This window comes from Nelusetta ayraudi, unplaced genomic scaffold (assembly GCF_046127955.1).
Source record: "Nelusetta ayraudi isolate G7.1 ecotype Tasmania unplaced genomic scaffold, CSIRO-AGI_Nayr_v1 ptg000075l, whole genome shotgun sequence".
In the NCBI taxonomy this organism is placed as follows: Eukaryota; Metazoa; Chordata; class Actinopteri; order Tetraodontiformes; family Monacanthidae; genus Nelusetta; species Nelusetta ayraudi.
Window position 1 is genome coordinate 615,546 of NW_027466125.1, and position 16,599 is coordinate 632,144.

The 16,599-nt window shown below is 44.9% G+C and overlaps 1 protein-coding gene and 1 long non-coding RNA gene across 2 annotated transcripts in view; one reads left to right on the forward strand and one right to left on the reverse strand.

Moving 5' to 3' along the window:
* Positions 1-16,599, reverse strand: part of LOC142899708 (uncharacterized) — a 272,243-nt gene that overhangs the window by 37,631 nt on the left and 218,013 nt on the right. The gene's annotated exons all lie outside the window — the stretch shown is intronic.
* sparc (secreted protein, acidic, cysteine-rich (osteonectin)) lies at positions 528-15,006 on the forward strand. The gene is made up of 10 exons (XM_076043437.1): positions 528-647; positions 7,512-7,577; positions 7,981-8,037; positions 9,327-9,414; positions 11,205-11,326; positions 12,047-12,167; positions 12,739-12,872; positions 13,193-13,341; positions 14,091-14,239; positions 14,516-15,006. Exons 2-10 carry the CDS (start codon positions 7,521-7,523, stop codon positions 14,542-14,544), a joined length of 906 nt encoding a protein of 301 aa, XP_075899552.1. The 5' UTR covers positions 528-647; positions 7,512-7,520; the 3' UTR covers positions 14,545-15,006.

Genomic DNA, 16,599 nt, shown 5'->3' on the forward strand with positions numbered 1-16,599 from the left:
AACTGCTCCTGCCTGCCAGCTGACAGGTGGTGGTGGTGGTGGTGCGGTCAGCAGGGGGATGAGCTGGAAGTTCCACCAGCTTTCATGGTTTGCTGCGAATTCTCCGCAACAGTCTGTTTGCACTGAGTCCCGGCGTCTGTGTCGGGCCGTCTGATTGGCTGAAGCAGTCAAAAGTCAAACAAGAAGTGCCCCCCACCCAATGTCAGGACATTTTTCTCCTCCATCCTCCTGTTTTCTAGATTGACACTCAAAACACTGTGTTTCCTACTGGGGGAAAAAGTTGAGATTTATTATCATTCAAATCTCAAGGAATTTACAAGATTATCTGCCCAAACTTTTAATTTAATCTATTTTTTCCTCCATTGGTCTGTGACTGGACTGCTCTCATTGACCCGGCACCAGTTTTTTATGGCTTCTGCTGCTGTAAGCAGGGAGACTCCAGTCCAGACTCAGTGGAGGAGGCCATGCTAAGCCCCGCCCCCTAGCAGCAGCAGGGGCAGGAAGAGGGTGGGGGGAGGCTGAGGTGGTGGTGGTGGGGGGGTTGGGTCTGGGTGGGACGTCCCACTGGAAATGTCTCCTGTGTGAAGTGTTCCGAGCCGTCAGATCGACAGCGAACAGCCGACTGCTCCGCCGCTCAAGAGTCAAAGGTAAGAGAGCTCCTATCTGACGGACCAAATCAGTGGGGTGGGGTGACTCAGAGACTGGGGGTGCTGATGGGGGGGGGGGGGGGGGGGTGGAGGGAGAGGGTGGAGGGGGGTTCTCCTGTTTTCTGGAAGTGGAAAGTTGTGTTTTTTTCTTTGTTTGTTTTGTTTTTTGTCTGCTCAAATCTGCTCAATGCAACTATTATATTTCCTCTGCTTCGCTCAGCTTCTCAACTTCCAGACTTTCTTCTATTTCACTCCCTCCCACCCCCGAGCATGCAAAGAAACAAACGGAAAAATTACAAGCGAGTCTCTAGCTTTTGAGGCGAGTGACAGCTGGTTTTTTGAGTTTAAAAAGTGACGTCAGACGGTCCCGTTATTACTCCCAGGACAAAGAAAACACAGCTGCTGTTCAGAGGAAACCTGCAGGTAGACGAGCGGTGATGAAGGAGGAGGGGGGAGGGGAGCTGGGGCGGGTGGGGGCGGGGGGGGGGACCTTTGTGTGTGCCACATCGGCAGCCAGAAGAGGAGGATGGGTGGGAGGGTTGAGGCGAGGGAGAAAGGGACGTGTCGTGATTCACTCAGAGAGACTCAACGACTTGAAGTTTAATGAAGTTCTGAGAGTGGAGTTTTATGAGCGACAGTGAAGAAGAGGGGGAGGGAGGGAACGGGGGGGGGCAGAGGATTCCAGCAACAGGACCTCTCAAACCCCTGCCCCCCCCTCCCTGATTGCTCTCCTCGTGTGAAAGAATGCGCCGTTGTTCATCAGAAGCCTCAGCAGCTCGCTCACTCGCTCCCTTGCTTGCTCGCTCTGTGCATGGAAACGTGCACGTTTGTCCTCGTTCTCGTGGCAACAACAGGGGGGCGCGGGGGGGTGGGGAATGGTTCTCCTCTTTCTTCCCTTTTTTCTTCTTCCTTTTGCGACTCCGCTGGTTCTCACCCTCTGCAAACGTCCCGGTTCTGTCGATTCTCACCCAGTTTGTCCATAAAGCTCCTTTAAAGGTGGTTTAGTAGTCTCCTGCTAAAAAAAACAAACTGAGGCTTTGTTGTAGGGGGAGTTGGGGGGAGGGGGGGGGCATTGGTCAGCAGTCGCCTCTGAGAGGACTCGGTGCCACTTTGTGACATCACCGGGGGATTGTAGGCAATGTTTGAGCACGCTAGGCCCCAAAAATGTTTGAAGTGTGGAGTTCAGAGGAGACGCTGCTGGCAACCTTTTTTGAGTTTTGCACAACGTTCATTGGTCAGAGCCAAGAGAGAAACAGGAAGTGGGAGCACCTGAAAACAAATAAACAAACAAACACCCCATCCACGTCTTTCTGTGGCTCCTCAGAGGAGATTCCTGGGTTGTTTTTTTTCACTTCCCCACCTGCTGTCAGCGACAGCTATTCCCCCTGAACCGTCTGTCTGTCCGTCCAGGCTTCTGGACTCCAGAGGGAGATGAGGGCTTGAGAGCAAAGGATCCTGGGAAAATTTGACCCGGCCAGCTTGGCAATCCACACTGCTCTCCCCCAAACTTTTTTTTTTTTTCCCAGGACGGGAAGGAGCCTGTCTGCTGCTTCTGCTGCCTGGCAGAGGGAGACAAAGGAGGAGTTGATGCTACCAAACCTAGTCAAGATAAAACAGAGCAGAACCACTTTTACCACAAACAAAAATAATATTCATTTCTTCGATGTTCTTCCCTCAGAAACCTCATCACATCACTTTGCTGTGCAGTGAAGGCAAAAAAAAACAAGCAAAAAAACCCCCCACAAACATTTAATGTCACCTCATCTCCTCTGAGGGTGGCGGCTAATCCAGGAAGAGGTCAGGTGACCCTGAGACTCGGGTTTCACTGTTTCTGGTCCCTCAAGCTGCTCTTTGTCCCCAGTAACTTGAACTGGTTTGAACCCAGTCAGGGGTTTGATTACAACTCAGATTCTCCTTCATTTGTTCCAAATAAGGACACAATGTGTAAACGTGACGGTCGAGAAACATCTTCAGACCTTCTGGAGCAGTAAAAAAAAAAAAGCACATTTTCTATTCATTTAGCTTGGACCCTGTGGATGCTGGAAAAAAATTCCATCAAACTGTGAAGAAGCTGTGGAGAAACCTTTTTTATTATTTTTTTTTTTAGCCCTGCTAATGCATGAAATGCATGAAAAAGTGAAGCAGCAGCAGCAGAAGTCTGAAGTGTAATTAGAGGTTTGGAAAACCGGCAGGAAAACCACTGAGCAGCCGACACGTCACCTCAGGATGAGCGATGACTGCAGCCACTGAGAGACCTTTTTTTTAAAAAAAAAAAAAAAACTCACTTCATGCAGCTTTCAATAAAACAGCGATATTAAAAGCATTCCAGTTGTGCAGACGGAGGAAATGACTCCAGTGAAAAAATCGTATTTGTCCGCCGCCGGCTTGTTTTTCCACTCTCGGGAGTTACAAACGTTGCCAAAAGGAAGGAGGAGAAAAGAATTCCTCCAAAGTCCCATCTAAAGCGACGGGACAGGAGAGGGTGGGGGTTGGGGTAGGAGGTGGGGTCTGGGGGGGGGACGCAGGTTTTTTTTTCTTCCCCAAATGAAACGGAGGTGAGACAAGGACTCCTTCATGAGTCTCAACTTCCCTTTTTAGCCCTGTTTGATTATGATCGTCGCTCTCCAAATAAAACAATTTGTTTAGCTGTTGAGTCAGCAAGCAGCCCCCCTTCCCCAAAACACACACACACAAACACACACACACGCACACACCTTTCCGTCCTGTTTCCACCGCGCCCCAAACAGGAATACGGCCGAGCAGCGGGAACACTCGGTTCCCTCCAAGTCAAACAGTGACCAGCCGGCGCCCTCTACAGATCGGACACCTTCACCTGACTCAGGTCAAAGCGGCAGAAGGTGAAGAAGACGGCATTTGTTTTTCCACTCACGACTTCTCGACTTTCACCAGCAGTGGCCGCCACTCCCCAAAAAAAACATTTCTCTGCGATGCCGAAAAATATTTTTTTTTCTTTAAAAAAAAAAAAAAATCTCTCTCACACCACAACATACAGGAAAACCATAAGACAACGCAATGCACGGCTTCTTGTTAGCGTGAACAGGTGCTACGCAACACGGCTAGTTTTGAGCAGCGAAGGACCATCGACCTTTGACCTTGAAGAGATTTGAAAAGAAAAGAAAAACTTCTGTCCATCCTCGTCCAAATTCGCTGCGGGAACGCCAGCAAATGTCAAACACGCCGCTGCGCTCCTGGCGACGGCAACGGGAGGAAAAAATGTCACCTCAGGGCCGTAAAAAAAAGGAAGAAAAATCCATAGGTTTGTTTTCCTACGAGTGTTTTTTTCTTTTTCTTTGTGGCTAAGAAACCTGTTGACAGGCCGCTCAGCCTCCGGGGGCGACGGCGTACAAACTTTTCCCGTCCAAACACGTCGCTCCTATTCAGACGCTAAATGTCAGGGCATTTTTCTCCTCCATCCTCCTTTCTCCACCCCACCCCTCCCCCCACCTCCCTCCACACACACACACACACACACACACACACAAATGTCAAGAGCTCCTCGCGGCCAAGTTACTTAGCGCCTCGCCTCCTCTTGTGTTTTTCCGAGGCTGCGCCCTCCCACGTACAGTTACCCTGTCGGAACAGAGATTTATTCTTTTCTGCGTTTCGCTCTTCTCACAATTGCAAACAGCAAGATTTTTTTCTTTTCCTAAGGCGCCATAGATTTGAAAATCCTCGGCGACTGTATCGCTGGCCGGAACCAACGATAAGATGCCTGTGATGCTTAGCAAGATGATCCACACCAGTGATTCTCAACTAGTGGAGTCTCAGACCAACATTTTTTCACCTCATCATGAAGTCGCGACCCAACTTTATTCCAACACTCAAGTTTATTCCACAAAAATAAAAAACGCTATCCCACTTTCGGTCATGTCTCGGAAATAAATGATTGAAATTATTTAATTGAATTGTGTCCTGCTAAATAAATGCCCAACATTTTGTCTATCAATATATCTAATTTAAAATCTCTCCTTTTTTAAAAAAAAAAAAAAGAAACAAAAGGAAACGGCCCACAAAGCTACGATCTAATCAAAACAGCTCTAACTATCTATACATAGAAATTTTAAATCAATTATTATATTTCATTCAGGATTCACTGCCAAACATAAAACCAACAAACTCAGGCGTGGGCTGCTAGAATGCATCTGACTTAAGAGTTTATCACCCCCTAGTGGTGTGGAGTACTTCGTTCAAACAATTTCCAGTCATGTTCAATTCAAAAGAAGAGCGTTAAAAAAAAATCCTGTTAAAACAAACAAACAAAAAAAACTAAACCAACAGAAGGTTTCAACAAAGTTCCCCAGCTGACGTGTAGAACACATTCACTGTGAGTCCTCAGCGGTCAAACCCTCGCTGGAATTCCAACAATTCAAGACCCTGTTTGCTAAATCCTATTATCCCCCACTGATCCGCTGTGTGTATCGCACAAACTGTGTCAGCCAGCTTCAGGACTAGGGTTTTTTTTTTTTTTCTCTCTCTCTCTCTCTTTTTACTTTGCAAGGAGACTTTTCAGCCCCAATCCGAGATCAAACTTATAAGAATCCTGAGATAAATTCATGTTCCCTTTTGAGTTCAGAGCCAAAGAAAAGAAAGGAGAAGAAAAAAGCGATACAGAGGAGTTTGCAGCCACAACAACCTGCTGGTGTATTTGTGACACTGCAGCCAGATAAGATAACAGGACAGATTACTTTTGGGAGAATCAGCTGCTGTCTTGCTGATGGAACGCGAGATAGAGGGTCGGGGAAAGGAAGAGAAGGGAAGCACGGCGACGTCATAACACAGAGAATCACTTGTTCTTCTTGTTCTTGTTTTGTTCTTGCTCTTCGTCGTCTCAGAAATGTGGCTAAAAAACACCAAAAAATAAGTTATTTTCCACAACCCCGGACTTACCTAAGTCCTCTGAAAGCAAGCTAGAATGCTAGGAGCTACATCCCTCCAAGTCACAAACTAGAAAAAGCCAGAAGGAGGTGAATAACTATTACTACTACTGATGTGCTGTTAGCACTGTGGCTAACGCTAGCGTGGCACAACTAGTGCATAGTTTGTGGATGAACGGGATCAACAACGTGTCCACAGTTGGGAGTTGCACTAAATTCTCTGTCGACCTTTGTGACGTCACAATCAGACAGACAGCTGCAACAAACACAAACTCCAACGTTGCGGGTGAGATGAGAGTTGTGGGGCGAAAACACCTGAAGCCCCAGATGTTATGACTGCAAAGCGCGTTAAAAAGCATCAATAAACATATTAACTTTGTATGCATGGACATCTGCACAGATGTTATCAATACAGAATTTTGCTACATTAAGGTTTAATCAATTTTCTTTCTGAAATGTTTGATTTAGATTTTTGGTAATTTAGTCTGTGTTTAAACTGTCAGAATTGGTCAGTCTAAAACAAGTTCAGCAGACACTTCTACTACAGTGATTTTATTTTGCCCCAGGGGGGTTTCTCCACTTGGCGTTGCCCGGAGTCACACACGCTTTTTGTGCAAATGCAAACAAGTGTTTTTACGAAGCTTTACAAAGTGCAAATTTTCCAAAAAGAGCGGCCCGGTGTAAACATCAGGGGGTGAAAAAATAGATTGCATTGAGAGACGGGAGCTGTTGACACGGCTGCTTTTCCACCAAACGGCAGCGCAATAAGTCCGAGTGGTCCGAAACACAAACTCTGTCGGCTCCTGTGCTGCGGAGAGACGAAGAAGAAAAAAACCCCTCTCAGTGTGTTGGACAACCAGATATGTGTTTCCAACAGGACCCTGGCATCCAACAAAGACGACACTCAGGCATTTTATTTTTTTATCCGGGGGATTCTGGGAAGGCGTCCATAAGAGGCCGAGAGCGGCGCTACACGTTGTGTCTAGATGCTTTTGTTGTGTGACTGCAGGCCATTATTGGAGCTTGTCAGTTGTTGTTGTTGGTGGTTGGTTGTGTTTGTTAAAAATATTTAAAAGAACAGATATAATCAAACCACAAACTCTATTTAAAAAAAAAAGTGCACCATTAGATCAAATTAAGCAAACATAAAACCACACAAATGAAATATAAAGTTTCTGACTATCCAATAAAAATAAACAAAAATGTTAACCCACTCACAGCCGAATCAAGACATTATGACTTTATTGGGCTGGGGCAGGTCAAACGGATGGAATGGGATTTTGAAATGATTTTTGTTTTCACTTTTTTTTCTCACAAATGTGAGAGATTTATTTTTAACAGGCGCAAAATGTGTGCGCCACAACAACAACAAACGGGGAGGAGAAAGATTAGTGAGTTTCAGGACTGTAGCTGGACTGTAATTATTATCTTAGGCAGCTATATTCTACTTTGCTTTCCCAAAGAGAGATGCTCGGGTTAACGTGGTAAATGCGTCATGTTTTTGTATTCTGTTCCTTGTTCCATGCACTTGGCACTTGGAAGTTACATAAGCCTATTAAGGCTGTTTGCAACCACCTTTTTGATGGAATGAAAAGCCGCGTTCGAAGAGATATTTGGTCTATTTGTTGGGAGCAGGTCGCGGGCTGAGGAGGGTTGGGATAATTGACGTGGCTGTGCTGAAACAAGTGAAATTATTGGTAACCGCGGCACAAAAAGGCTGCACCACCAGTCTGTGGCTCTACTTGCACAACATGTGCGTTTTGATAAAGTTTTGTGACCTGCCCAAACGAATCGAAATACCGTTGTTTGCCACTGTGTACCGAGCAGAACAGGACCAAATAGTTCGGTTAGCTCAGACTATTGGTGTTGTTGTTGTTGTTGTTGTTGTTGTTGATGATTTATTCTTATTTGCTGTTGGCCAAAAATGCAGCAATGCCAGTGAATCATTGGCTGTCGTTTGTCTCCTCAGACATTGAAGATGAGGGTCTGGATTTTCTTCGTCCTGTGCCTGGCTGGCCACGCCATGGCTGCCCCCGTGAGTTCTCATCCACGTGTGTGTGTGTGTGTGTGTGTGTGTGTGTGTGTGTGTGTGTGTGTGTGTGTGTGTTGCCTGCCATGTCTTTCTCTATGAGTGATTTCCTGTCTTTGTGAGTCTCCTTGTCTCTCCTCTCCTGTTTGTTCTCGCTCCACGTGCGAGAATGTCAGTTTCCATGCTTGCCTTCCTGTGTGCGTGTGTGTGCATGTGTAAGTGTGTGTGTGTGTGTGTGTGTGTGTGTGTGTGTGCGTCTGCGTGCATCAGATGTTCCTCTCCCAGAATGCATCCTATAATTGCACACAGCTCTGAAGATTTAATGTTTGCTTTCTCAAAAAAAAAAAAAAAAAAACAGACTGTCCAGTGGTTTAACGTGTGTGTCTGTGTGTGTGTGTGTGTGTTCCAGACTGAGGAGGTGCCAATGGTGGAGGAGGAGTTGGTGACTGAGGAGCCAGTTGTGGAGGTGAGACCAGCTGCTGATTTCTTGTTTAACGCTGAGTTTTTAATTGGTTATTTTTATTATACAAACACACACACACACACACACACACACACACACACACACACACACACACATCTATTGTGTATATTGTGTATAGTACTGTATACACGTATATATATATATATATATATATATATATATATATATATATATATATATACATATACTGTATATATACTTTTAATGCAATACAATAAATCAGGGTCAACACTGAAGTTATTTTTTCTTGTCTCTCTCTGGTTCCTACTGTTTCCTGCAGCTTCAGTTTTACTTTATCATTTCTTTTGGGGGGGGGGGGGTTTCCCGCCAGCCATAATTCAAAATACGACGTTTCCCTCCCACATTCTTCTTCATTTTTCTCCGGCATCCAGGCGGCAGGCAGCTCCCTGGTGTGAGCAGCTGCTCGCACACACAGATGATCTCATCTCATCTGCGGCTGCGGAGCGCTTTTTCTTTTTCCGGCCAAGCAGCCGAAAGTCTTCAGCTGCTTTTTTGTGTTTAATGTGTTTAGCGATGAGAAAACTTGTCGGTAGAAGCTGAGAAACTACAACTACTGCTGAAAAAAAAATAACCAGCAACTACACAAAGCAACAAAGCCGGGTAAAAAAAAGTCCACTTATCACACGATGCAAAACACCAGGAGGCTGGTGGGAATTTGACCTTTGACATTCACTGGATGTGATAAGTCACATGACTTGTTTAGAGGGATTCCAACATTATTCATTAGATCAACAAAAAAAAATTCCCTTGTCCATAAAAAGAGCTTCTGTAAATCGAGTTTTAGTTCTTCATCGGTTCTGATCCAGACTTTTGCCAGAACAGAACATTCCGGTTCTTCTTCTTTTCTGCTTCACGTTCCACCCAAATCCATTCGCCCAGCTAGTCCCCTCACCCCCACCGGAGGAGCAAAACAGGGCTGTTCCAGCAGGACTCCGTGTGAATGTTTTTTATGGTTTCCTGCTGCAGAGGTCCGGCGGGACCAGAGATCCCACAGCTGGTAATTTTAGCAGAGCCAGGCCAGAGGAAACCATCAGGTTCCTTGTGTTCTGGCCACATGTGGAGCCAGCTGCCCTGTTATTGCTGGGTATTATGGTCTGGCGGCTGCCCGCACGCTGCCCGGCCGTCCAGGGCGGAGCCTGCAAGTCAGCGGTGACATCCGCCTGGTTGGTCCGGTGGTGTTTTTTTGTGCGAGGAAACCCAGAAAGAGTGTCCAGTCTGACCTTTGACCTCTTCCCTCCCCCATCACAAAGGAGACAGGGGTTGGTGCCAACCCGGTCCAGATTGAGGTGGGCGACTTCGATGAAGCCATCGAGATCGTGGAGGACGAAGTCGTGGAGAGTAAGTTGGCACAAAACTAAAATGCAGGCGGCGAAAATAAGAAGGTTTGGGGCTGTGGAGTGAGACAGGTCACCTGACACTCAGGAAGTCAATGATCTGCCTCTTTTTTTTTTACCACGATGTTGGATTCATGATTGACATCGACACCAACAATGTTGCAACAACGCTGTAACAGTATTGCATGAAATATTGTAATAACGGTACAACAATGTTGGAATGATGTTGCAACAATGCTACAACAATGCTACAACAACACTGCAACAATGTTACAACAATGTTGCAACAAGATTACAACAATGTTACAACCACCCAACGCGTCCGCTGCTTCTCTATATTTCAGATTTTATGGGGAGATTTTCTTTTGAAAGGAGGTTTTAAAGGTTTCAATAAAAGTTAAAAGCTGAGGGGAAATAAATAGATTTTATGTAACCACAGTGAACACCGCAGGCTTCCATAAAGTGTCTATTAACAGAAAAAAACACCTTGTTTGTTTGAAGGCGTCACCGCCGTCGCCACCGCCTCTCAGCTGGGCTGTAGATGGTCTCAGCCAATGGCTGTAATTACTCCTTTCAGCCTCCGACTGTCTGACAACAGGCTCACTGTGCTGGACTCGGCCTCTCACACTCGTCACCTCGGGTGGGAAGGAGAGAAAATGACGGAACGTTTCGGAAATTTTATTTGTGGAAAAAACCCAACTAGTGCTAACAGTGAAGGTTCCTATTAAACCAGAGGAGTCCTGCTGACGTAGGTGAAAAGCTTCTGCGCAACACATGAAGGTTTATTTAATTTGCTTGCGTCTGCTGTGTTTAATGTTCCTGTATGTCTTTTTGTTTTTTGTTTTTTAAATATTTGCTTCTGCCACAGAGGGCGCAACTTCCCAAGCTGGGATACTGTAGCTCAGAGGTGTCAAACTCAAATACTCAGTGGGCCAAAATTGGACAAAGTCGTGGGGCAACATTGACATTTATTGAAAAAATCTTCCTCCAGATATAACTGCGAACCTTTTTATGTGGACCCAGACAAGTTTTGCCTTCAACCTGAACATGGAACAAGCAATGCTTAATACTATACAATAAAGTACTTAATATTGAACACTTGCAAAATTGAATTTCAAATAAAAAAAACGTAATAATAAAATACATTAAATAAAATGTAAATAAAAATCGTATGCCTCTTTTTTATTTGCAGCATTCCTGTTTAAATTTCAACAGTAAACTTTTTTCACGTGCTAATAATAGATATGAAAATAATATACGTCCTGTTCTGATTGACGTGCCAAAATACCAGCAAAGAATTCTGGGATTTGTAGTATTAGCGGTACATGTGCTGCATCATCCCGACAGGCCAGCTCTAGTAGTGATTGTGTATTGTCTCGCGGGCCAAAAACATTTACACTGTGGGCCAATTTTGGCCCATGGGGCAGAGTTTGACACCTATGCTGTAGCTAATCAGGGGCAATTTCTCCAAGAGCACCAACACACCAACGTATAAGTGTTGTGAATATGAATTTTCAAGAAATCACTGTCCGACTGACATAACAGATGTTTGTGTTCTGTGTTCAGATTTGTGCGTCGGCACACGTCAGCGCAATAAAAAATTTAAGGCAGTGCCAGAGCAAAGTTTTCCTTTTTAGGACCTGTGCTGCTGGGCTCGCTCAGCTCTAAGGTTTCTCTGCTCAGATGGCCAGAGAAAGCAGATTTTTTTCCGTCTGTCTCGCAATGACGCTAAACAGCTCAGTTTCTTCCCCTCCGGCAACAGATTTACATCTCGCTGTGCTTTTATTTTTGAAGATCCCTGCCTGAACCACCACTGCAAGAAGGGCAAGGTGTGTGAGGCGGACGAGGTCAACACGCCCATTTGTGTGTGTCAGGACCCCACCAGCTGCCCCGCCGCCGAGGGACAGTTCGAGCATGTGAGTCTGACGATCCCCACCACAGCTCAGACAGTGAATGCAGCACAGACTCCACCAATGCCGTCTGCTTGTTTACTGCTACTGCTGCTACTACTACTACTACTACTACTACTACTAATAATAATAATAATAATAATAATAATAATAATAATAATAATAATAATAATAATTATAATAATAATAATAATAATAATAATGATGCTAAAATATATTTCGTAAGTGCTAGCATTAGCACCTAATATTTTAATGTATTTACAATTTTAAAAACTATATATTATAATCATTACATTACATTATAATTACAGTTTGTTCTTTCAAGTTAAGTTAGTGCAAAATTCATTTTGTTATATTGCATGTATTTTGGTATTCTTTATTCTTCTTGAATATTATTTTAAAAGGCTTTTATTTTTTATTTTAGGGCTGTCGAAGTTAATGCGTTAATAACGCCCTAACTCAAACTCCTTTTAACGCGCGATTAACGCCTGCTTCACACTGGAGGCGGAAGCCCCGCGAAGTGGCGCACCTACAAAAATCGCGTGCAGCCACAGCCCTCCTTGTTCAGACCAGACGGGCATTTCTCCGCGACAGTCGGCAACCGCTTCTGCTCAGCTGTTGTTTACTCCCGTTCAGACAACTCCCCCCTAGAAAACTTTCTCATGCTCTTAAACAAAAGAACAAAGTCTCGAGTCTTATGAGCTGGACCCGGTCTCCATGTCACAGGTCTGCGGCACCGACAACAAGACCTACGAGACCTCCTGCCAGTTCTTCGCCACCAAGTGCACCCTGGAGGGAACCAAGAAGGGCCACAAGCTGCACCTGGATTACGTCGGACCCTGCAAATGTGAGCCGGCGACACCACCCTGAAAACCAGGGCCTGTTCTCTTGCAGGTTTTGACTTAACGACATAGATTAAAACCTCCTTCTAGTCTGAAAATCCACTAACCTAAAATGGAAATACCTTCATATCTTTTTAAAATCAACAAATCAGCACTGATCCACCTCAGAAGTGCCGCAGCTGATAGAAAACACCTTCCATCCATCAGCTCAAGGCCTCTAGACTGTGACCTTCTCATGTTTAGTTACAATGTTGCAACCATTCGACCCAATCCTCCAAATCCTCATCCTGGTGTTTTTGAAGTTTTGGAGGATTTTGTTTCTTTTTTCTTAAAGTGGGATTTTAATCCTACTTTCAGATCTGTCTGCTGCTGCAGGATCTGTCTAGTCACACACACACACACACCCACACACACACAGGAGCCCTTAGGTGGTGCTTTGTGGATGGTACATGTCAAATTTATTGTCCAGCTCATTAAAGGATCAAAGGTTTTCCCAGGGTGCAGCAGGTGATGAGTCCTCTATGCCTGTCCCCCCTCCTTCCCTTTCTCCCTCCGTCCCTCCCCTCCCATCCTCAGTCATCGAGCCCTGCTTGGACTCGGAGATTAAGGAGTTCCCCCTGCGCATGAGAGACTGGCTGAAGAACGTGCTGGTGACGCTGTACGAGCGCGACCAGGACAACAACCTGCTGACCGAGAAGCAGAAGCTGAGGGTGAGAGCACTTCTTCTTCTTCTCTACCTCCTTCATCTCCATCCTCCAATCAGAAATTTCTTCTTCTTGAGCGTCTTTCTCATGGTGTTTCCACTGTCTGAAACTTCTTCTGCCGTCAGCGCTGAGCAAATTCCTTTACGTTGGACTTTCCACTTGGAAATCACAAATATTGAGAGTGAACTCGGGCCATGTGTGTGTTTCACTGCCTTTAAAAAAAACACTCTGTGGGGATGTTTGGGGCAATCTACATAAACACCAGCGAAGAAGTTTCTTCTTCCAGCCATCTGGTGTAAAAACATCTGTTTCGTGTCCTGGTCCAGGTGAAGAAGATCCATGAGAATGAGAAGCGGCTGCAGGCTGGCGAGCACACCCTGGACCTGCTGGCCCATGACTTCCAGAAGAACTACAACATGTACATCTTCCCCGTCCACTGGCAGTTTGGTCAGCTGGACCAGCACCCTGCTGACGGGTATGGCCGAGCCACCTCATAGCTTAGCATAGCACTTCTATCTTCCTTGTAGAGGCTGAAGCTAGTTTAGAAATAATCAAAAGAGACTCAAAAAGTACGGACTAGATACTAGGCTAAGATAAATCTAGACTATAACAATGATCGTATTCAATAAAAAGTTGGGGGAGCATCCAGTCTCAAAAAGATGGCCAATAAGGTAGTGCCAAAAGCCTGCATTCTATAATTTGGCCAGCAGGGACCACCAGCGTTGGTTGCAAAAAGACTAAAAATGACTGGCTGTCAATGTGGGGGAGGAGCATTCAATTCACACAGTTACAAACTGGTTACAGTTTGTTGGTCTAGATCTTTAGTTAAAAATAAATAAATAAACCAAGAGGCTGTAATGTCCATTTTGTCTGATTTGATCTAATTTTGAGATAAAATGGCCATAAAGTTGTGGGTCCGACTAAAGTTTAATGGCCAAGTGGAGTCTGCTTACCAGCGAGTGGGTGAGTGTTGGAGGGGGGGGTCACTCACGGTCCAATCATTGCTCACCTCCGATCATCCTACCCACACAACCTAATATGGGATCTACCGATTTTTTAAACAAACCTGAAGCTCAAGGTGGCGCCACTGAGCATGCCCATCTTTATACGCAATCAACGGACTATACTAAAGCTAGGCGAAGTTAAAGCTCAGACTGCTCGCTGGTTGTGACACTCAGAGTTGCACTAATCTGCCTGCGCTTGTTTCATCTCACCCACGCCCAGTTTCCTCACCCACACCGAGCTCTCTCCCCTGCGCGCCCCCCTCATTCCCATGGAGCATTGCACCACCCGCTTCTTCGATGAGTGCGACGCCGACAGCGACAACTACATCGCCCTGGAGGAATGGGCTGCCTGCTTCGGCATCAAGGAGCGTGAGTGTCAACCGTCAGAGCGGCAGCAGCGGCAGCACCATCACCACCACCGTCATCATCATTATCATCATCATCGTTATTATTGCTATTAGCCTTAGTCGTTAGCATAAGAGAATAAATGTTTGGTTTCAGAACAATGAAATGTCAGAAAAGTACAAATTCTGGTGATGAATAACAGAGTACCACTGCTTGGAAAACTTTTTTCAACGTAAATTCATAGTGCAGACTTTGTCATTATGCCGCTGACGAATATTTTGCCGTTTTGCTATTTTGCAGAGGACGTGGATAACGACCTGATCATCTGAGCGCAGCAGCAGCAGCAGCAGAACAGGACGAGGCGCTGATCCCTAACTTAAATAAGAAGACTTAAAATCACACAGTAACGGTGCTAATTGCCCAGTATTTTCTATTGATTTTTTTTTTAAGAATTATCTTTTTTTCTTATACCACTAAAAAAAACTGATAAAAAGGAAAAAAGGTGCACAATCTCTACTAACACCATATCATTTTACAATTTTGTTGAGCAAAAGAACAAAAAAGGTGAATAGGTGTACATGTACGTCGATGATACTGTATTTTAGCTTTTTGTCGAGGGCTTTGATTAGAGTCACCAACGGCTGTAAAATCTAATAATTAAGTCCCTCAATAAACACTCCCTCTGCTTTGCTTCATAGATAAACTGATCTTTGGTTGTTGCACTCTGTTGGTGGTGGACTCCTTTTTTTAAGAAGAAAAATCAAGAAATAAATAAACTGTCATTTTGTGTATTTTCTATTTCATTTTCTGACTACTGCTTTGAGAGTTTTATTTTGAGAATCTTTTCATGCAGGCGTCTCCTACGACGACGACCTGAGATTTTAAACGGATGGCACAGAAAGTTATTTTTCACTGACCGATTTTGAGGGGAAAAATCTCGCAGGTTGAGTTTTTTTTTTCTTGGGTTTATCAACTTGTTTTTATTTTTAATTAAACAAACTCTTTCAACGAATAAAGCTTGTAAAGAAACAAAAATCTGGGAATCTGGCATGCATTCATATCTGTTCTTGTGTGCAAAAAACTGAAAATGTTTCTTCTTCAGGTCTAAACCTGACTTTTAAACAGCAGCTGCCCTGACATAATGAAAGATTAATAGTGCATCAATGTAATAAAGTCCTGTGAACTCTTAAAAATGTTGATTAGTATTTAAACAAAAAAGCTGAAGTCAATTAAAGCTCTGCATAAAAATGAGGGAAGAGGAATGGGGAAGCTGCTGCACTTTTTTTCCCGCTTCACCTCATGTGAGTGAGGTGAGAGAAACCAGTGAGGTCGGGACAACGCCCTGCTCCTTCGCCTCCAGAGGGAGAACCCGTTCACCATCCCTGCCCGCTCATCCAGATGAGAGCCAGGACCGAGAATGTGACCAGCGTCGTCCTCCTCCACTTCCTGTTCTGACTGAGAGCACAAGACCGACGAGCAGCTGGCTGGCCTGATAAAAACTGCATTCCAAACTGCCCCCCCCCCCCCCCCCCTTTTTTTAGTCAGTCAACCCTGTGAGAACTCCACCAGGATTCCACTCTATTGGCACCTTGTTGTGTATGGGTCCTCTGGCCTGTTCTAACCCCTTCTCAAGCCAGACTCCAGTCTGGCCCGGACAAAGCAAAAGTGGCTGTAGAGGCGCGCTCCCCACTGTAGGGGGCGACAGAGTTTGTCTTTTACAGACTTTGGCCCTGAGTTCCAACACTTGCTGACCAACTCCTCCGCAGGACCAGAACTTCTGAGCATGCATCCACCACACTGCTCCATGCGAAAAGTACCAGGATGTATCGTCACATGTGGCGAAACTGGTGATTTCTGATCCACAATCTTATGCACAGCATAACATGCAAACACACTGGCCAACTACACAGAGTTCATTCAGTACGGTTGCACTTTGGTTTCATGCTCTGATTGTGTGTTGAATGTTTTTCCTTGGCGCTGACATATATATATGTATATATATATATATATATATATATATATGTGTGTGTACACACACACACACACACACACACACACACACACACACACATAGATAGATAGATAGCTAGATAGCTAGATAGATAGATAGATGTTGATCCAAAAACTGCTGACAAAGACATACGGCATGACCATACTAATAACTCCTTGAAAACTCCTTCTGTGTCACTGTCACGGGAACTACTGACCTTTCACGTAATATATTCCAAGATCTGCAGGATCTCCCAGAGGACAAATGTGAACTTGGTAATAAACCATTTATTATTAGCAGTAATGAGTTTGGCCAGTACAATCAGATCTGATTCTACTGTCCAACTTCCTCATCCCTGCATGCAGATGCAGAGAGATGAAAAGGCGCGAAGAAT